Raw genomic sequence first — 22847 nt, 5'->3', positions numbered from 1 at the left:
GTGCGTGCGTGCGTGCGTGCGTGCGTGCGTGCGTGCGTGCGTGCGTGCATGTGGCCTTTGTCAGAAATATAAAGTATTCTTCATTTATTTCATTTTCTTGGAAAAAAACAGTAATAAAAGTCAAAATAAAACTAATAAAATATTAAAATTTTTATAAAAATTAATTTTATTTTTTAATAAAAATGTTTTTTAATTTATTTCCATTAGATATAGAATGTCAATCTATGAGAGTGCTTCATATTCATGACCAAGATTGTATTTTAGACTATATTTATAATAAATTTGAATTTGATTGAATGCGCTCTGTGCGCACTAGTGCACATTAAAGTTGTAATACACAAATGCACGTAAAAATATGTATTCAATATAAATATAAAAACAAATTAAATCATAAAATCTTCATTTCATTATGCTTTCAAGTAAAATTTGTATTTTATAATTCGAAATATTTGTATTTTACTTTTATATAGATTAAATCAATGTACGGCTTTTAATTTTATTTCAACCGAATTCGCTATTAAAAATATAAAATAGAGATATAAAAAGAATATTTCAAATTCATTACAGTTATGATCTCAATGTACGCAAATTGAAATTCATTATAATGCACTCCGATCAAGGTTTTAATAATTAAAATTTAGCTAATGTATTAGGATAAGATCTTATTAATTATAGCATAGTTAGGTGCATCCATATAAAATATTATATAAATCCGGTAGAAATTTCTACATTTGTTACATTAAGCAATTATTGGACAGTTATATTAAGACGATTCTAAATTAAAGACTGATTTAATAGATTCGCTGTTTTATCAACTTATACACACAAATGATTTACAACACACATGTGTACAGTTTATGAAACTCAGCAAATCATTATATGCATTAATGTCGTACACATACATGACAACAAAATTTTTATGCACTCTTCTCTCTTTTACTAAAGCTCTTAAACTCATTTCTAAAACCATATATTATTCTTTCATATAATCCCTGCCAGGGATTATTATCTAGTCCGTACAAAATTTGTTTATGTCATATAAAAAAGTATAAAACTTTTAAATCATAAGTCAAAAGTATGAGCCAATGTAAGCTGACACTAGATAATAATGTATGAAATTTATACGTATTATTAACAATAATTGACAATTATAGCCGTTTTGGCCACAATTTAGGTCATCTTCAATAATAATGAAATACTAACAAAGAATATTGAACGTTACATTATTGGGAGTACAAATTAGTTCGGTCCGTTTCCCTAAAGATGGCTTTAATTGTTGTGAATGGTTCATAGTGACAGCTGATTTTGGCGATTTCAGAGAGATTAAACATCTGCTAATAATATTCAGTTTATATCGCTTTGAGTTTCATCAAAAAATCTTGATTTTTACTGTGTTTGAAATGTCAAATTTTGTGTTAACCAAGCAGCATTTGGGAGATTTGATTTTCTACTTTAATTGGAAGAAAAGTGCGGCTGAAGCCCATCGAATGCTTGTCGAAGTTTATGGTGACACTGCTCCAACTGATAAATCATGTCAGGGAATGATTTCGACGTTTCAAGGATGGAGATTTCAGCGTTGAAGACAATTCTCGCTCTGGATAGCCAAAAAAATTCGAAGACAAAGAATTAGAGGCATTACTCGAAGAAGATCAGAGTCAAACGCAAGAGGAGCTTGCAGAATCATTGAGGGTAACTCAACAAGCCATTTCTGTACGATTGAAAGGAATGATTCAAAAACAAGGAAATTGGGTGCCTTATGAATTGAAATCGAGAGATGTTGAAAGGCGATTTTTCACTTGCGAACAGCTGATTCAAAGACAACAGAGGTTTTTTGCATCGGATTGTGACTGAAGAGAGAAGTGGATATTCTACAACAACCCCAAGAAGAAAAAATACTACGCTAAGCCCGGTCAATCGTTGCCATCGACATCAATACCACGGCCGAACATTCATGGTTCGAAGATGCTCTGTATTTGATGGGACCAAAAGGGTCTTGTTTACTATGAGCTGCTGAAACCTGGCGATTCCATTACGGGATCGGCTACAATTGATTGGTTTGAGCCGTGCATTGCGAGAAAAACGGCCGGAATACAAGCAAAGACATGATAAAGTTATTCTTCTTCATGACAATGCTCGGCCTCATGTCGCTAAAGTCGTAAAAAAATATTTGAAAACGCTCAAATGGGATGTTTTACTGCCGTATTCTCCGGACATTGCTCCTTCTGATTACTGATTGTTCCGAAGGATGCAAGTCACCGATTCACTTCTTTCGCAGAAATCGAAAATTGGCTCCAAAATTGAATCGCCTCCAAAGACGAGTCATTTTTTCGAGATGGAATTCGAAAATTGCCTGAGGGATGGGAAAAAGTAGTAGGCAGTGATGGACATTACTTTAATTGATCTGTTCATTCATTTTGTTTTGAAATAAATGCACAAAAAACGGACTGAATTAATTTATACTCCCAATAAATTGTGATATAATATGTGTATAATAATATATATGTGTATAATAATATAATATTTTTTTGTTTTTCGTATGAAATTGTGCAGTTCGGATTGTATTATTAATTTTAATTCTGGAAAAGAATTTTTAAATCTGTAAAAGTAATACATACGAAATTTAAGATTAATGTAAAAGTTATTGCATTCGATAAAATGCAATCGATAAAAACAAATGACTTTAAGATTTCCTAAAAGAACGCTGAAGTGACCAAATTATCGACATTACAGCTGTATGAAAATCTCCGAATTGACTAAACGGAATCAAAAATTCTTTTACAAGATTAAAATAAATGCAAAATTAGGAGATGATAAAGCAGACTTTATATTAAAATAGAAAAAACAGTTAAAAACTTACATAACTTTTTTGAATTTTATTATAAAGTCTATTGTATTACCTTCTAATTTTCTATTTTAATTCTGTGAAAGGATTTTTTATTCAATTCGGAGATTTTCATACAACTGTAATGTCGATAATTTAGTCACTCTAGCATCCTCTTAATAAGATCTCAAAGTCATTTGTTTTACCGATTAAATGCAATAACTTTTGTATAATAATTACTTTTGGTAAAACTACATATCACCGATAATCTCACTGATTTCAATGATCTTGACATATGTTATCAAGGACATGACTCTAAGTGACTTCCAACAGATTTTAACCATCGCTCATTAGTTAAAAAGTTATTAACAAAAAAGTTTAATATAAAGAAAAATATAATATCTCTTTTCTATTATATGAAACAAAAATGAATAAATATTAAAAACAAACAAGATGCACTGATGACCCTTGATTTTGATATATATTGTCATAGCCCTGAGTGATTTTTGGAAGGTTTTAGCTCGCGCTCCTTATTTAAAAAATTATTAACAAAATAAATTTTATAAAAAGAACACAAAATTTATTCCATCCTTCCTGCTTACAGGAATTAATGATTTCCACCACTCCCCCCCCCCCCCGCCCTCTCTCCTGTCTAGAAACACGCAACTTTTCACGCGAACTAAGGTCTACCTCACAATTAGATAAGGATTAGATCTGAATTAAATCGGCGTGAGGATGCAAGAGAAGAGACAGAGCCTTCCCGCCCACGTGTTCTTCCACTCTTTGCTTCTGGAGCAAAACAAGATTAACAATTGTTCTATTCCAAATAATTTCATGTAGAAAGAGGGACTCCTCCTCTCTCTGAATTCCCAGCTCGAATCCTGACTTAATCCAATCCTTACTTGATTATGAGATGGATCTCAGTTCGTGTCGGAAGTCGTGCGTTCCTTGGCAAGGGGGAAGAGAAATGAAATTCGCTTCGCGTGGAAAGTCGTACGCTCTTACACAAGGGAAGAGATGGGATGAAAGTCGCTTCGCATGGAAAGTCGGACATCTCTTGACAGGCGGAGGTGAACTCGCTTTGTGTGAAAAGTTGCCCCTTCGCAGGAGAGAGGTGGGATGAGCTTCGTTTCCCATGTGCTCATAAGCAGAGGGGGAGGAGGGATGGATCTTACTTTGCGTGAAGAGTTAAATATTATTAATTAGGGAAAGGATAGAATATTACTTAATATTATATGTATAGCAGAAATGCAATGTTATTTTTCAAATTTTTTTGTTAATTTTTTAACGAATAACGAGCAATGGCTAAAATTTGTCAGAGATGATTTAGAGTCATGACTTCGATATCATATGTCAAGATGATTAAAATCGGTGATACAGTTTTATCTCACTTTTTTCTTTTTTACAGATTCATAAATTGTTTAAATTTAGATATTACTTCTTTATCCAATATGATTAGTGATGTTTACTTGATATAAAAGTTTTGTTTCTGTATCTTACAATCTGTACTTTAGGTAGTTGTATCGCAAAATGATTTTTCTTAAGATTTGTTTGAAGCTTTTACTATTTCAAGATAATGATATTCTCTATACATACATTTCATTTTTGGGGGGGGGGGGGGAGAGAGGTAACCAAGCATGTTCAAAAGATAAATCGAAGTTAATATTTTTAACATGTGCAAGGAATTCCCTTGAGAAGCGATAATACATTTTCAATTATAGCAAAAATAATATTTAAAAATTCACTCAAAAATTAAAGGATTATACCATAGATAAATATAATACGAATCTCCTAAACCGAAGAAATGGAGAATAATCAGACAAATAATAATTATAAAAAATCGTAGAAAGATACTTTATTACTTCACTAATATCCATTTCGCATATCAACTCATTCATAAATACCGATGCATAGAGAGGAAAAATTACAGTTAAAAAATTATTTATAGTGATTTATAGCAATTTTTAAATAGTAATTTTTTTTCTCCACTGAACGGCGTCCTCATGCACTGGCGCTTCGAGCGATTGCCCTTTCCTACCCGGCCCCCAGGCCGCCTCTGTGCGATATAATTACCTTAAGAAATTGTGGTCCACAAATAATTTACACGAGTAAACAACGTTTTTAGAATTAGACATTTAATTAAAACGCTTTTATTCTACAAAAATATATGTATATGTGTGCATGAGATATTGATATAATATACCATAAAGATATGTCATGTCACATTTTATCGATAGAACAGCGATTTCGTCGGAACTCTCTTTCGGACTTTCTTTACTTTAGGATCCCCTTTCTTCTATCTAGTAACTGAGAAATAAAGAAAAAAATACTTAAATTCTCAATGAAAATGTAACGCTTTATCTACACACAATTTTATTTTACACACTTTTATTGTACACAAAAGATGTGCAAAATTTGAACTCATTTACTGAACAAAAACAGGACAATAAATAAATTGTACATTTTAATTAATAACAATCTATTAATACTAAATAATAACTATCACAGTAAACAGTATCTACGCAAATTATACATATTTTTATTATAGAAAAACTTCAATCATTGAATAAAACTCTATTAGGTTCTTGTCTATTTTCCTACTTCTTGTTAGAATTGTTACAACTAAGTAACAATGAGAATATTAATCAGTAATTGAATAGATGTCTAAGAAAACTGTATACATTTCTACTAGGGAAATGCATATAGAATGACTTTTCTCAATTAACGATGAGAAGATTGCGGTAATGATTAACAATTGTTAATCATTATAAAAATTGCAAGTAGATTACGATTGTTTATAAATTAAATCTCATGCTTCCGTTCATAAAACCGCACACATTGATTCGATTTATAGTCCAGATATATGAAAATACATTCTCGATGCTTGTTTGATTTTCAATGTTTACATTTTACGATCGCTTTGAGGAAAGAACTACAATGTACTAAAATTAGAAAAAATTGCTAATGTTACTAAAAATACAAACTTAAATTATATGAAAAATGTTTATCAAAAATAATAAAATCAAGAAATTAATTTAAATTTAATTATAATTTAATTATAATCTAAGTAATAAAGTAAAAAAATTTTTGTCGAGTGAGCAACTTATATTCTTTTTACTAATTTTGATAGTTTCGCATTAAAGTATATCTTTTATTTGTCAGTAAAAGTAAGCATCAGTCACTTTTATAAATAATTAAAATCTTTTCGTAAAATTTCTAATCTCTCAAATCAAATTTATTACAAAGGAAAGTATTAAAATTTTTAATTAGGAAGATTTATGATGAGAATGCAATGTACGATCATAATTCTGAATAATGAAAACAATATATCATACATACATAATTATATCATACATAATAATAATGAGAGGTTTTGTATCGTTTATTACGCTAATTACACTAATTTTACGAGAAATGAATCCGGCAGATTAGTGAATTAACAAGTGGATTAATAACATAATGGGAAGTGAAATAAAATGTTTAATATCGCTTGAGGAAATAACTACAATGTACTGTAAAATTAGAAAAAATTGCTAATGTTACTAAAAATTAATACAAACTTAAATTATATGAAAAATATTTATCAAGAATAATAATTTATCAAGAAATTAATTTAAATTTAATTATAATTTAATTATATATAATCTAAGTAATAAAGTAAAAAGATTTTTGTCGAGTGAGCAACTTATATTCTTTTTACTAATTTTGTTCCATTATCGCCATGCAAGTGATTTTAATTACGATATCGATTGCAAATATTTATTAAAAATGATACGACTTTTTTGTCCTTCGTCGTTATAGCATCGCGTGTTTTTAATACTGTACAAGGCAGTACATGCTTCTTTTTAGCCGTATCGCCGTGTGGTTAAAATGGTTCATCGGACATGCTCATAAAATGTCAGTCGCCATCACTTAACACGACCTTTCCAAGTGCACTTAGCACACGGTCGATAGATATTAAATCAATGCCATATAATCACACAAAACGAATTGAAGTGGAAGTTTTACTCCGGATCGTATTAACTTACGATGCGTAATAGAATTATTGTTGGCATATGATATAAAATCGATGTGATTGTCTTCTAATCTTGAGCATCATAATTAAGATATGTCGTTCTTCATTCTGTTTATCGTATTTATTATTTTTAATTGAGTTCCGAAATTGTAAATTGATTTAAATGCAAATTTCTTGCTACGTAAATCTCTAGGGAAGACGAATAATTATAAAGAAAGAAAATTCAAGCTAATTGTAAGCTATAGATGAGAATTTCAATTTATTTGGCTGAATTGGCCATGGCGAATATTGATGAATGCGCCTTGATACTTTTATTATCCCGTCCTATTTTTGATTTTTACGATCGCTTTATTGCGCCCGATTACTGGGGCAAAATCGCTGTTCGCGATCTTATATTGTATCTTCGTCACAGCTGTAATATCCAAGAGCACAAACTCGTGCAGGAATGTTCTTTCATTTTCAACATGAAGAAAGATCTTCTTTCGGATATTTCATTCAGCGACGAATATTTTATGCTATCGAATTATTTTTTTTTTAATCAAATATCTTATTCATATTATTAACAAATATTTTATATTGAAGCACAATAATTTATGTTAAAACATTGCGTTCGAATTTATTGGAAACTGGAACATGTGCAAATTGTTTTGTTGAATTCGAGATTATCAATTTTATAGATTATGATTAGTCATCCTTCTCGTAGTCAATATTTTAAATTATTGAATATCAAATCTGCTTCATTTGTACTATTTTTACTTCATTTTGCGTTACCATTGTCAATTTATGTCTAATTTAAATGTGGAAGCATAATCCATTAATGAATAAATTAATTTTTGTTTATTGAAGAAGAGTGATAGCTTGTGTTTGATAGTGAAATTAATAATAATAACATTATAATAGACAAGATAACAAATTAATTTTTATACATTATAAGTATTATTACACAGTTGGAAAATTTAAGTGGAACATTTCTCACGTATCCTAAACAATCCAATTAAATTTTTATGTTCATTTAACACAAGATGAATATATTAGAAAGTAACACAAATATTATGTAAAATTAACATAAAAAATATAATACCGACAATTTGTAAGTAAATTTCTAGATTAAATTTAACATTGATATTAGGTATATGAAATTAATATATTTTATTCATTAATTTTTAAATTTATGTTTTAGAATATGTTATTTTTATCTTATTTGTTACTTATAAATTAAAATTATACAATAAAAAACATTTTGTATTTACGTTAACACAAATCCTTAAAATTTTTGTGTTGAATTTTTAACATATCCGAATTTTAATTTAACATAATATGATTGTGTTATTTGAATATTTTGTGTTACATTAAAATTTAATATTTCTCAGTGTTAAAATAACACAATTTATAGGTAAGTAAACAAATAACATAAAAATAATGTAATTTTAAAATATAAATTCTAAGAATGAATAAAATATGTGTTCATTTATTGTTATAATGTTAATTTTACTGAAGAAATATATTCTGTACAACTAGTTACATATTTTATATATAGGTACAAATATTTTATGTTATTTTCTCTTTGTAACAGTAAATATCTGTTAAATTTGTATATACTGCATATGTTAAATATCACCGATAATCAAGGTTATAAATGTAAAAATGTAAAAATAGCATCTAATTTCAGTTAAATTTAACATTATAAATGTGCCAATTTAATATGAAATTTGTTTTTAAGTTGTTTAATTGTCAAAGTATTACGCTTCTTGTGTAATTTTATAAATAATATTTGTGTTATTCATCTTATGTTAAATTAATATAAAAATTTGGACTATGTGGCACATGTGAAATGTGTTAAATTTAACACAAAATTTTTTACTGTGTAGAATTGTGTTTAATACTAAAAAATATTTAATATTTAATATCAATTATAAAATACTCTGTAAATTCAATTTAACACAAAATATATTCAATAACATAATCATTATATTAAATTACATAATCATTATATTTAATTAACATTTGGGTGTAAAAATTTAACATAATTTTAACAAGGATTAAGTTTAATATAAAATGTTTTTTACTATGTAACACATTCTTGAAAACTTTAGGTGCATTTTTTCTAGTTGAGTATCGTAAATTTTAATTGTATTTTTTAACATATCTGCTTTCTAAATTTTAGCTTCATTTCGGATTTTTATGATTCATTTTTAGTATCCCTTTGTAAACTTTGCTTCCCGCATTTCTCAAGTCATGAAGTCGAACCGATGAATTCAGGCGGGCCAGAGGCGAATGTTTTCTGAAAGCACTCTTCGACATCGTTGCGCTCGCTGGCTGAAACAGATCTCTTCGTCTCGAGCGCTTAGTTTTGCCGCGTGTACGCGAGCATGTGGAATCGTGGTGAGAACGCGGAGAGTCGGCCGAAATTAGATCACTTCGCGAAGTCCGCTGGAATTCGTTCAGCGTCCCCGAAAGTCACTTGACTGGAACGAGCATATTTTCCTGCACAACACACAAAATATAATAGCAGCGACAATTGCCATTATTACCACGTAATTTTATTTTTCTAAGGGAAACGAAATGATTGTTTAGTTGAGGAATAGTGTCGAGGAGGATTTCATGATATTTCTCAAAAATATCCTTTTTAATTGAATTTGATTAAAGCCGGACTTTTCCTCGATTTTAAAGATTTCAATTGAAAAGTAAAATATTTTATATCGTGTGAGAGAATTCAATCTCTTGTGAGATTTGTTGGAAATTAATGGACTGGAATTCGAAAACTCGAAGGTTCCTTCTAATTGTAAGTCTATTTTGATGAACATCACCGTTACTTAAAACACTTTAAATCGATCCTTCTGCGAGAGCTAACACTCAAAATGTGATTAGAGGAAGCTTTATGAAATTTGCTGAAATTTACTTGACGTTCCAAAAGATGCCTAAGGCTATCCGATTGGAATCAGTAGTCAACATTCAAAATTTTGTTTTAACACTATACAATCGCACTACATTATCGTCGATACTTCGAAATATCGAAAAACTCTTACCCCAGGAAATTTTTCAGGATTACATAAAAATCGATTACAAAAAAATTGAAAACGGTTTAAACTCTCCTGCCATATTGAATTGATTAATTTAAGTTCAAAGCAATCTTTCAATTCCACATAAAATCACATAAATTGAGCAAATCTTATTGCTAGAGACATTTGGAAATTAGAAGTAATAATGTAAATTGAGCATAAAAGTGCTACTCAAACAATAGTTCTATTGAATAATTTAATAAAAATGTTCATGACCGAGGTAGCGAGTTAGTGTTAAATTTTTAAATAATTTTTAAATTTTTAAATAAGAAGATATCTCTTTAAACATATACGTTCAATGCTTCTTCAGTTCTACTATACCTCGAAAGCTTCGACTTAAATACTATTTCGATCGAGAGTGAGACCTTTTATATGCAAGAATCATGGAAACAACAAATACACAGACTAATCGATTGAACTTCCCATAAAGACGACATAAAACTTCCTCTTTGTCCATGAAGATGTTTACGAAGCTTTCCAGCGTTCGACAGATGTTGTTTAAACAGAAAATATGATCGTACTTTACATTTAGCATAAAGATTTTTATACTCGATTTAACATAGAATTTTTCAAGTTAATATTTATAAGAATATGTAAAGTCGACTTTTTAAAGTCGAACATATGTTAAATCCGATCCGATACAATAAATAATAAATTTCTTTCTAAATCTTTCATTTTATGAAAGATTACTAAGTAAACAACCATTGAATCGAGAACAGAGAGAAACTGATGGGAGTTTGTGGTGCGTCCCACATATTTTCTTTTTCGAGATATCAGACGTATAAAGAATTCTTTGAAGATGACATTTACTTTGCCTCTAGTGTTTGCTGTCAACTGCAAGTACTTTACAACTTTGGAAATTTCAATCAACTACGGAAGTTCCTAATATAAATATCATAATATGAATTTTATTCCTCGCATCGGACACTTCGAAGAGACACTTGGAAATCGTTTAGCGAGGAAGTTCGAAAAAACGCAATAGTGAAACAGATGGTTTTCTCAACATTGTTTATTTTCATCCTTGTACGCATGCTAAAAGTAAATTGAGATATCGGCAGCAGTGGTAGCGTCCGAACGAGGTGGCGTCCGCCACGATTGAGAATGACACTGGAATTCTTCATGAGAGTATCTGGAACCATGATGCGCTCATATTTTTTAAAGGGAAAGAAGCAGAAGTTTGGCTCGACTTTGTCGACGGTAATCGATATTTGTATTATAATATTATTTAATATTTTATTTTAATAGAATTGTAGGAAATGTATAATTACCTTTTATATGAATTTATTAATAATTATTCCTTTTGCGTCTATAGGCGCCTTTAGACGTTCCATTGTTGTTGAGAGGGTACTGCTGTCGCCTAAAGGCGGTAAATTACATTGTTAAAATAGTACTGTAGAGATCTAAAAGTGTTTAATTGACGTTAAGATAAAAAAATGTGATGTAGGATTATTGTATAGATCCGTATGAAATACAACATCCAGTAAAGTATTATTAAAGTTATTATTTCCTTAAAGTTAAATTTTAACATTAAATGTTTTTACAAAAATTATTATTATTGAAACTGTATTAATTATTACTTTTATAATAAATACTTATATTTGAACTTAAATAAAAACATGAATTCATTAAAAATTTTTCTTTAATGTAATATAATTTTGTGTTTCCAAAATGAGTGCAATATATATCAAAGAAGTTCCGCCATCTATAGCATCAGTCACGGCTATATGTCTACTGTCTACTGCGTTTTGCTCTAAATTTTGTTGCAGCGAAAAAATTATTGTCAAATTATATAAGATCATAAATGTATTTCAGTTCAATCTTGTGCATTTCTAGTTGTCTAATTAAAATTTATTATTACTTGCTTTACTAAAATTTAATTACATTGATTTACAAGATTTTTGTTTCTCCATAAAGTAAAGCGGAACTGTTCTGTCAGTGTCAACTTTAAAATAATACGAAGATTTACAATAACAAACATCTCTTTGCAGTGACATGTTTATAATTATATTATACATGATTGCTCTTTGAAAGCAAAAACACAATCTTTAAATAATCAACATGTTCTGTTCAAAAACATAATCGCAAGAAAAGGATGAAAGTGCTCCTCTTTACCTGAACGTGATTCTTATGTTATATTTAGCTGTTGAAAAAAAATATAAAGTTAAAATAAATCATAAAAGTTAGGACATTTTGTTCTCGATCGTTAATATCACTAGAAGTGAAAATTTTATTTTACTCTTTTATTTATATTAAGTGTAGTAAAAAGAAATCCATTATTTTTCCATTCAATTTCATGCAAAAATAATGTATTTCTTTTTATTACACCTAATATTACTAGTATCGTTATAGTATATAGTTTTCCGTCGTTTTTATATATTACAAGAAGTGAAAATTATACAGTTCCATAGTTTTTTTTTAAATTATAACGGAAAGGATCAATATATGGATTTTAAATGAAGATTTCAAGAGAAAAATTAAATTCTTTAATTTTAATTATTGACTGAAGTATATTATGGACAACATCATTTTTATTACAACTGGCGTGACTCTATTAATTTTTATCATTGTGACATTTATTACATCACTTATTTTGTTATAACTTATGATTCGATAAATCTAAATGTGACTGTGTAAGTCGAAACTAGTTTCGCGTTTCTTTAATATTAACTGAACACATTAAATTCATTTTATATTATTTAACATCCAGTATAATCGTCTTTGGCCGTATTTTAATTTAAATTTAAATTGAGTCTTTATACAGTAATACTTATTTTGAGGCTTTCACGAGTATTTTCTTCAGAGAGCCAAAGGGTTTGCGGGTTATCACCGTGTTGTAATCCGTTGCTAAGCCAACAGATACTTTATATCAGTGCGTTCCTCACCCTGATGAAGTGAAGAACGGTAAGATTCATGAAATGTTGACATTAACAATGGATATACGGCAAATCCCTTGGTACCTCTATTAAAATAAATTATTTTAATTAATAATTATTAAAATAAATTATTGAGAAATCAAGAACTTTATTTTTCAAAACATTCTACGAAATTAAATAATTTACAACTTTTTTTTTTACTTTACGGAACAATAAGTCTATAAGAATCAGATGTTGAAAAATAGAAACTCTATAAATCTTTGTGTAATCTTTGATATTATATATGGTCAATAAATTTATTATTTTTATAAATTACTTAAAATTGTATATAAACAATAAAAGAGATTATATTATTACATTTATTCGCGTATATTATAAACAAATATTTACATTTCTTGAAGTTATATATTTGTTATGAATTTGCGTTAATACAAAAAAAATACAATTTTCTAAAAATTGAAGATAAAAGACTGATAAAATTTCTTGACTGATAAAATAAAAACGTATTCTTTTTCAATGTAAAAAGCCCTACAAAATATAACTATTATTTGTTGAGAAACAAATATTGATAAAAATTCGTTATTTAATGTTTTTATTCGTCAATATTGTGATTATCTAAATTAATAAAAAAGTTCTTAATACGAATCTGTATATTTAATCATTATTGTTTAAATATTACAGTGAAATTGAATTAGTATTTCAACGACGCAATTCGTGTTTTACCGAGTTTACTTTCGCAATATCTATATACTTTTCTCTCTCACATATCACCTTAATCTATTGTTTATTCACGTTTATCAGGACTATCAAGTGATGAACATGCTCGTCCAATTTGCAATAGAATGGTGCATACGTTCCGCTTGGTATCGATCATAATATTGCGGTGCAAATTCAACAGACGCATTTATCCCCGGGCTGACCCGTTATGCATTACGAGGCCGTATATTTCAAGAACGCTAAGGGACAGGAACTTTGACAGGAGCTTTCTTCCCGTTAAACGGATTATAACTCCGCACTGTCGCCGATGTGACTCATTTTCAAGATAGCATGTCAAAACGCGTTCACATGACGAAAATACACGTTCAATGCGTGGAATGTCCATATTGCAAATGTCATTGTCTCGCGACGCTTGATCAAATTAGTTCAGGATAAATTCCACCTAATTTTAAACGATGACTTATAGTATTTATGAAACGCTATCATATTCAAGAAACGCTTCAATATAAAATTTTAACATCAACCACGGAAGATTAAGTTTTGTCAATTATCTTCTCTAAATACTGAAATAAGTTCCAAATACAATGTTAAATAAGTAATTTATCAAATGGCGAAAAAATAAAGAAAAGAATCTTTTAGCATAATAATTGCAATTTATTACTCGGTGAACCTATTAATTTATGAGCATAATCAATAACTATAGTTTTATTTTCATTCATTTCGCTAAAAAATGATTTTGAATGCGACGCTTAAATTTCCTGTTTTACTAGTACGACACTATATTTATTACACGAGATCGTTATTTACATAACTCAAAGATTTTCCGAGCTTTATGCACGGAGATTCTAAAAGTTACTTTAAAAGCGTTCTTATCGCTATAGAAGTTACAAATATTTTACTTGTACATGTCGAGTACATATTTACACAAGAAATGAATCCGCCATGTGTCTGCAAATATTAATCCAACCGTAGAGAAGTCGGACCGTAAAGGAATCGCGAATTGCCTATCGTAAAGTGAATTAACTATTATATGACTTTCAGTAGAAGTACTCTGAAATTTGTCGGAGATGCGCTCGTTTTTTTGTCCCCACGATTATTTTGCCATCGCACAAAATTTTAAAGACTTCTCTTCGATTTCGCATCAAAAGTCTTTGCGAATCCTTCTTACAACGCAATAGTTGTGACGTGATACCAGAATTTTTGAAAGAATATCAATTTTGTGTCATTACGCTTGTAATATTTTTCATGCTTCTTATTTCTTGGCTATTTTTCCTGGTTCGTTGAACGTAATTAATAGATTATGATCACGTAATGCGATAGTTACTCAATAATTCCAGATCATGGCGCGTAACTAGCTAATGCTAGTTCCATCTCATTCTCTTTCGTATATTCGATTACTTCATCTCCAAATGAATCCAAATGAAGCATCTTAAATTGAGGGGGAATTTCACACAAACATTCTCATAAATTAATAAGTTCACCGAGTAATAAATTGCAATTATTATGCTAAAAGATTCTTTTCTTTATTTTTTCGCCATTTGATAAATTACTTATTTAACATTGTATTTGGAACTTATAATAATACTTATAAAAAATGGAACTTATAATATAATACTTCCAGTATTTAGAGAAGATAATTGACAAAATTTAATCTTCCGTGGTTGATGTTAAAATCTATAACGCAGTTATTGAGGCTATCTGTAACACTCATTTAATTTATACTATTTAAAAGATATTAATTAATTTGAAGGACCAATTAAACTCGTATTTAAACAACGAATACTAAATATATTTTAATAAGAATAATTTAAATTTTTGCAAATGTAACAGAAAATTGAATTGTTTGACATGTTTGACAAAAAATTTATAACTAAATGAATCTAGTATATTCATTGTCAACTGCGGAGAATTAAAGAAAGAATAATACAAAGATAAACAAGGAAAAATTAATTTTGAAGAGAAAATGGGTGCTATTTTGATGCATTTATTAAACTAGATGGCATGTGTTTTCAGAATTCGTTTTACCAGAAAAAGATCCCTTGTAGTTTATAAAGGACGGTACAAAGTATTGCAATAGCTTCAGGTCATGGAATGAGGTCGTTCTCGCGATCCTTCTCACCTAACATCGGGCGCATGAATAAAACATGACCTACCTGAATTTACATTCTCGCGGCTGTCTCTGACGAGCCAACCGAGTTTCTACTTCGCCCTTCCCTAACCCACTCGAGTACACACTTTCTACCAGATAGAAGCTGATAATAAAAAATCGATAAAGAAGAAACTAGCGAACTATCCTGAATTTTTTTTTTTTAAATATTTGAAGCGGAATGGATTTACTTTTTATTGAATGTTGAACGTCTAATAAATTGAATTAGAGAGAGATCAAAATGTATAAAGTATAATCACGTTATTCCAAGATCAAAATTCGATGACAATTGCGTAAGTTTAATAAAAATGTCGAATTTTTTAATCTAGAAAAATATATGCTAAATTTTTTAAAAAAGAATATGCAGCAACATATTATTATTAAGAAGGGTAGGAAAAGTAAATAATAAGTAAAAACTAATAAAGATTTATAATAATTAAAACTAATAAAGAAGATCAAATAAAAATTGAACACAGAAATTGGTAAAATAGTAAAATTTAAAGTAGACTAAATTACAGCAATTCGAAACTTTATTCGAATATACGAAAGTATAGAATAAAGTGTTAGTAAATATTGATCCAATAAAATTCTTTTGAATAAATATTGTAATTAATAAATACTAAATACTCGGAATCATCAGCATAAGATACCAGTAACGTGATGGTAAATAATGATATCCCCATCAGCAATATCCTATTTTCCATTTTTATCTTATCGGTCGCTTATCCGTCGGGGGGTTGATAATAATAAATCAACGAGCATAGAGGGATGAAGAAAGAGGGAGTAAACTACGACTTTGCCCAGGATAGGATCGTCAGTTCGTGTTACGAGCCTCTCAAGTCCGGATTACCGAACTCCGGAACTAATTCTTGTTAGATTAGATTGAAAAGGGAAGACTCTCAGCGGCTCAATTTTATACCTCCGATCTTTCACGGACCAAAATATGCTGGTTAAGGGTGTGACAGCGGTGCTACCTTAACCCGCATATCGCTTCTCGGATACCTAGCCAGTCAACCTCGAGCCAATCGAACGCCTCCCTTCATCGAGCCGCATTGCATCAGTGTTAAACTGGCGCTCCGACGGTATTCTTCCGGTTCTTCCACATTCTCGCGCGCCATAAACAAGCGTCCCCGATTCCAAGCGCCGCGGGATCGATAATTCAAAATATTGCTCGTGTTTCCGATCCATTTCATTGCGCCCGAAGTTACGGATTCAAAAATTTTTATTCGATGATCGATTGTTCTTGTAGGTAGATTGACATTTCTAGCATTTCTTCCGATGCTGTGTGTTCGCGCAGAATATTATGTGCAAATCGCGATTTTCACGATTTATATCGGAACTCGGCAACGATTATTCGGTATGATGACGGAGACAAGTATGAAGCTTTGAAAGAATTGCGGATTATCACAGTGAATTAAGTGAATAAGCTCTTGCTCGAGCACGAAGCCAGGTGTTTAAAGCTCACTCGTCTGACATTTGTGATGATAATCTCTTGCGTGAATACTCAAACATCAGCGAATTGCTCGGAAGACAATAGGGAGTAACAACTAGATCGGGAAGAGTTTCACCAGCTTTAGTGGCGATGCTCTCGGAAATGTGGAACAGCGTGATTCGAAAGATCTACTTTCATCCACCAGGATCGGGTTGACGAAATGGATGTACGGGAAATTTTGGCGTAACTTATCCCCCTTGGACAGATCTCCTATCATCAATTTATTATGTCTTCATCAATCAATTCTCGGTCAACCGCGCGCGGTTAAATGGCAGAGAATTTATAATAAATAATTTGAAATGCTTCTGTACTAGACGTGTCAGCAAACAATCGCTTCCGTACTCTTCTTCAGTGTATCTTGTAAGAGATGTGAAAGGCCGCTCATGTAGCATCACGTTTCACGTGCGGCACTCTATAAGTGTATTTTATTCGCAATGCAATTTAGCACGAACAATATTGAACTGATAGCAACGTTACACTACGTATGTCAGCGATAATGTTACTGGAACGTTCGTCGTGAGGTACATAAACGACATACTAATGGAAAATTTTCTGTTATCTCTCTGAAACGTGACACATAAAATACTTTATCGAACCATGTTAAATTTATATCGTATAATACGATGGAGACTTCTTTTTCGACAGATAGTATTAGATGTGAGAAAAGTTCGTGGCGTTTTTCCCGTTACATCTGGAAAAACGCCATTTTTTCCCACCTAATATTTTATGAAATATTTCACTCTACGTGATGATTTGGAGTGAAAAAATGTGAAAGAAATGATGTGATCTTATCTCAAAATTTTAATATTACCTGTCGCAGGTGCTGTCCCTCGGAGCAGACATTCTCCCGGCGTACAAATTACAATCTCCCAGAATCCATAAGTGGACCATATTACACTACTCGCCGTTCAAGGCAGTCTGGGATTGGATTATATTACTACTCGTGATGTACACCGCCATATTTACGCCGTATGTCGCCGCCTTTGTTCTATCGGATCCGGATTACAACACCAGAAAGAACAAGAAGTACAGTGATGACCCCATCGTTATTATAGACTTTATAGGTGAGTCATTATATCAAAATTGATTATTTTATTTTTAGTCTAAAATTTTGCGATTAATAATACTCCAAAATAATTTAAGAATATTAATCAGGACGTTGGTTATTATTACAAGTGCAATTATCACAGTAGTAACCATAAGATATCTTTTGTCGGTCAATTTGATAGTGAGATGGTTTAATAATTGCCATATCTCTCTCTCTCTCTCCCTCTCTCTCTCTCAACATTTCGAGACTTGAATGAAATTATAATAGAAGTAATTAAAGTATAAAAATGTTGAGACTATTGCAAATTATGATAACAGTGATAACAATTAGCTTTAATGTCGATTAATTTTATTAGTGATATGGTTTAATAATTGCCATAGCTTTTCGGGACTAGAGATAGATTTTATATTTAAAATAAGGACATGCCTATTACAAGTGCAATTATGATAGTAGCGGTAATAATTTTTATTTTTTAATAGTGAGAGATCGTTTATTTTAGATGACTCAGTTTAACTTTTTAAAACTAGAGTGAAATTTTATAATAGAAATAGGTAAAATAAAGACGTTAAGAGATTATTACAAGAGATTATTACATTTGCAATTATAATATAATAGTAATAGTGATAATACACTGGAATCTCATAATAGAGAATCTCGAAATAGTGCGAAAAATCCTTTCCGTGCTATGAGTAACATGAGTGAGGAGTAATTCACTGAAGTCTTAAATTTTATTGTTTTGAAGTGAAAGGGCGACCTCGTTAGATTCTAGCATTTAGATTCTGCGCGCTATTATGAGATTTCATAATTTTTATTTTCGGTTAATTTAATAATAAGATGACTTAATAATTGCCTTAAATTCAACTTTTTAGTGAGTGAAATTAGAATTTCACTAGAACGAAATTCTATTAATTGAAATAAGCAAAATATTATACATAATTATATATAATAAAACATTATACAAAAGCTATTTAAGAGATAAAACTGACTTTTAGAATATTGTTATAATTGTTATATTGTTAATAAGTTTTGAATTTGATATTGATGATCGAGTAGCACTGTATGATGTTTCATACAATGTAGGATAACACGTGTCATAATTGTGACAGAACGGAAAAAGAGATAATAGTACGAGAATAGAACAAATGGAGAAGAAATCGGAGAAATGTTCAAATGAACAGTTCTGAAGATGTTATCTGATATTATTTCGCTTCAAAGATCGGCTCTTATTGAAACTTTGAAAAATGTAACACTCGATATCACCGAAATATAGAAATAAAATAAAGATTAATGACGGTTTCCTTTGATGAAAGTGAGATATATGATAGATTATATGACAGTAATCTATATATTACAGTAATCATATATTAGGTATGGGAATAAGGTTCCGCCCATTAAAGAAATGTCGTTAGTAGCACTGCTTGTGTGTTTGATAAAACGACAATACATGTATTTGAAAGATATGTGTTCAAGATTTTGAGCTCAGTAGTTGGCATTCGTTCGAAGCGATTTGTTTGAACCAAGCTTTAAAACAAAAAAGGCCGAAATGGGACAATAGGCACGATAAGCTGATTCTGCTATATGACAACGCTAGGCTACACGTTGCAAAACCGATTAAGAAATACTTGGAAGGAGTGAAGTGGAAAATTCTGTCCCACCCGCCGTATTCACCGGACATTATTCCTTCAGGTTTTCATTTGTTCCGATCCATGAAGTCGGCTCTTTCTGGAGAGCGATTCAATTCTTACGAAGATATGAAAAAATGGCTTAATAAATGGATCGATTTCAAAGGACCAGATTTCTTTTTTCAAAAAATCCGTTTATTATCTGAAAGGTGGGAGCTAGTTGTCGGTTCCGATAGAGTATACTTTGAACGAACTCACTTTATATTGTTTTGTTTAGTAAATATTAAATAAATACAATAATACATCTTAAATACATACATTTTTCATTAAAAAAGGGCGGAAACTTATTCTCATACCCAATATAAGCAAAAAATGGAAGGAACTCGTTACTTGTAAGTAACGAAGTTATCTATTCGGTAACTTTATTGGTAACTGCGTAACTGTACTTTTTTTTGATAACGGTAACAAATTTTACAGTTATTTTATCGTTACTTTGCACATGATTAGATATGGTTCAGTTGGAATAAGCCTCTCATAACGCTTGAGACTAGAAAGCCCTTACTCATACAACACAAAAACATTACAGCAACATTGCAAAACTATTTTACTGCAAAATTGCAACATTGTAAAATATTTTAGCAACATTGAAGCAACGTTAAAATGCTCGTTTCAGAAATATTGATACGTAATGTTGCAGCAATATTAAAACATAATATACATATATGCAACATTAGATTTTACGCACAATAGAGGAATATTTGCACCAATTGCAGAAACATTGTAATAATGCAGTAAAATTGCAGCAACCTTATTATAATATTACATTGTTAATGCAATATTTGTTATAATATTTTGTATAAATTTAAATATAAAAAAATTAGAAATAAGAAAATGGGAGTTAAATGTAACATACAATAGATACAAATAAAATATGATTTCATAATTAATTATGTCTATATTTTATATGTCTTATATCTTATGATTGTGTCCATTGTGCGTTATATTTAATCCTTATTTCTAATTGTTTTATATCTATAAATTATAGGCATAATTCTTATAAATTATAGACATTGAGTACGTTTACACCCTTATGTCTGTTATGTTTTCTAATTTTTAAAACTTAAAAAGAAAAAGACGAAAAGTAAGTTGGACTGGAGTTAAAAGTAATCTACATTAGTGGAAATTGGCTTTAATCGGACTTTAATACATTCGTAGTAAGAAACTATCCAGTCATTCCATTCTTACGAAAAATATAGCTATGATTGGTCAGTCTCATAACATACAGATGTTATTAAATCCGATTAAGTGTGCTGAGAACATGATTCATTAATTCCTATTCTTCCATTATATATAGATTCTTTTATTAGGTTATAAATAAATCAATATATACAAGTCTTAACACTCAAAGCGAGCTTTCCAGCAGAGGCACAAATCGACACAAGAATCATTTTGTCTTTGTTTCTTACTGATTGTCGAATAAGAACAGAATGACTCTTGTGTCAATTATTTATGTCTCTTGCTGAAAATATTTAAAATAATACTGCAACATTGCTAAAGTAATATTGCAAAAAGAAGTCTTCGCAATATCTCTACAACATTGTATTGCATCATTGAAATATTATAGCAATGTTGCTACAAGTTTCTGTGCTGTATGGAAAAGTAACAAAAAATTACTTTCTCAAGTAACGAATGGTCGGTAATTGCAACGAGTTACTTTTAAAAAATCAATAAATAGTAACTTGTTACTTTTAAAAAGTAACGTTTCATTCCTTGTATATGAGAAATATAAATCTATATGATAGAATATATTCTATAATTATAAAAAATATTAGAAAGTTATTGATTTCTTTTGAATATATCAATTTATTTATATTTTTTTAGTTGATGTCACATTCATCGTGGACATCATCATAAATTTTCGCACGACATTCGTCAACAGCAACGATGAGGTGGTCTCCCACCCTGGTAAAATTGCCGTCCATTACCTGAAGGGTTGGTTCATCATCGACTTGGTAGCTGCCATTCCCTTCGACCTCCTACTTGTCGGCTCGGACACTGATGAGGTAAATCTCGTCGCACGCTTTGTATTATCTTAGATTATCTTTCTACCAAGTCGAATCTGGTGTTCAAGAGATCACATTATCTCGATTATATTAAAACTATCATTTATAAATTCTTTAAAGTTATGGAAATGAAATTGTATAAAAAATTTGTACTTCATATTTTTAATCGATTACATTATGTGTATACATATCTTTAAATTCAAACAAATCAGAAACAAAGAAGATAGAATGTAAAAACGGATTCGTGAACGCCAGATTATCAGACAGAACTTTCTAGAATGTCGGTGTTAGCTGGTAAATATGATTAGGATGACATGCCGAGTCCAAGTTACGTGCCCATAGATGTGACTTTACCGAACTGGTGCTTAGTTCGTTTTTCCCATTTTTCTCGGTGTTGAATGATTTCGTTTTTTTTTTTGTCAAGAGTTAGTCGAGTCGTCGTATTAATGTGCACACAATGTATGTACAGGCGGCGAGATGTTCTAAGACGGCTTCTCGCTGTCTGGAACGATTTTACACAACGTTGAACGTATGCTATACGTGCGTCATGGATCAATCATATAGCGAGGCTCGATTATCTATTTCTACGTTCAAATTTGTGTGAACAGACAGAATTATAGCTTAACTCACCGATAAGTAACTATGCCACGTTTAGTGCCAATTATGTCAATCATAAAGTTGCGTATTACGAGATGCGGCGTAACTTGATATAGATGAACAATCCTTTTGTCTTGAATTGACTCGTACCTGTACGCACACGTATGCATACATTCTTCATAAATATGTAAGTAAATATAGTTTGTCGCTGTGAAAATTTCTGCTCTGATTGTCAAAGTATTAGACTATACATATCAGGTTTCGTCAGTTTTTTTCTACTTTTTTATCATTTCTTTTTTTGTTCGTTTAAGTGATTCTTTTGGATTTTGTCTTATGAGTTTCCTATGAAACTTTTCTTACAAGGTCATTATTTATCTCTGTCTCTCTCTCTCTC

The 22847-nt window shown here is 30.4% G+C and overlaps 1 protein-coding gene across 1 annotated transcript in view; it reads left to right on the top strand.

The window, feature by feature from the left end:
- The window catches only part of LOC105623872 (potassium voltage-gated channel subfamily H member 2), a 168446-nt gene that overhangs the window by 114657 nt on the left and 30942 nt on the right, over positions 1-22847 (top strand). The window contains exons 8-9 of the mRNA XM_012205245.1: positions 17944-18187; positions 21675-21856. Coding sequence (XP_012060635.1) covers positions 17944-18187; positions 21675-21856 — 426 coding nt within the window. The remainder of the gene's footprint in view (positions 1-17943; positions 18188-21674; positions 21857-22847) is intronic.

Source organism: Atta cephalotes (genome assembly GCF_000143395.1).
Source record: "Atta cephalotes unplaced genomic scaffold scaffold00066, whole genome shotgun sequence".
NCBI lineage: Eukaryota > Metazoa > Arthropoda > Insecta > Hymenoptera > Formicidae > Atta > Atta cephalotes.
This window is presented reverse-complemented; position numbering and strand designations above follow the sequence as displayed.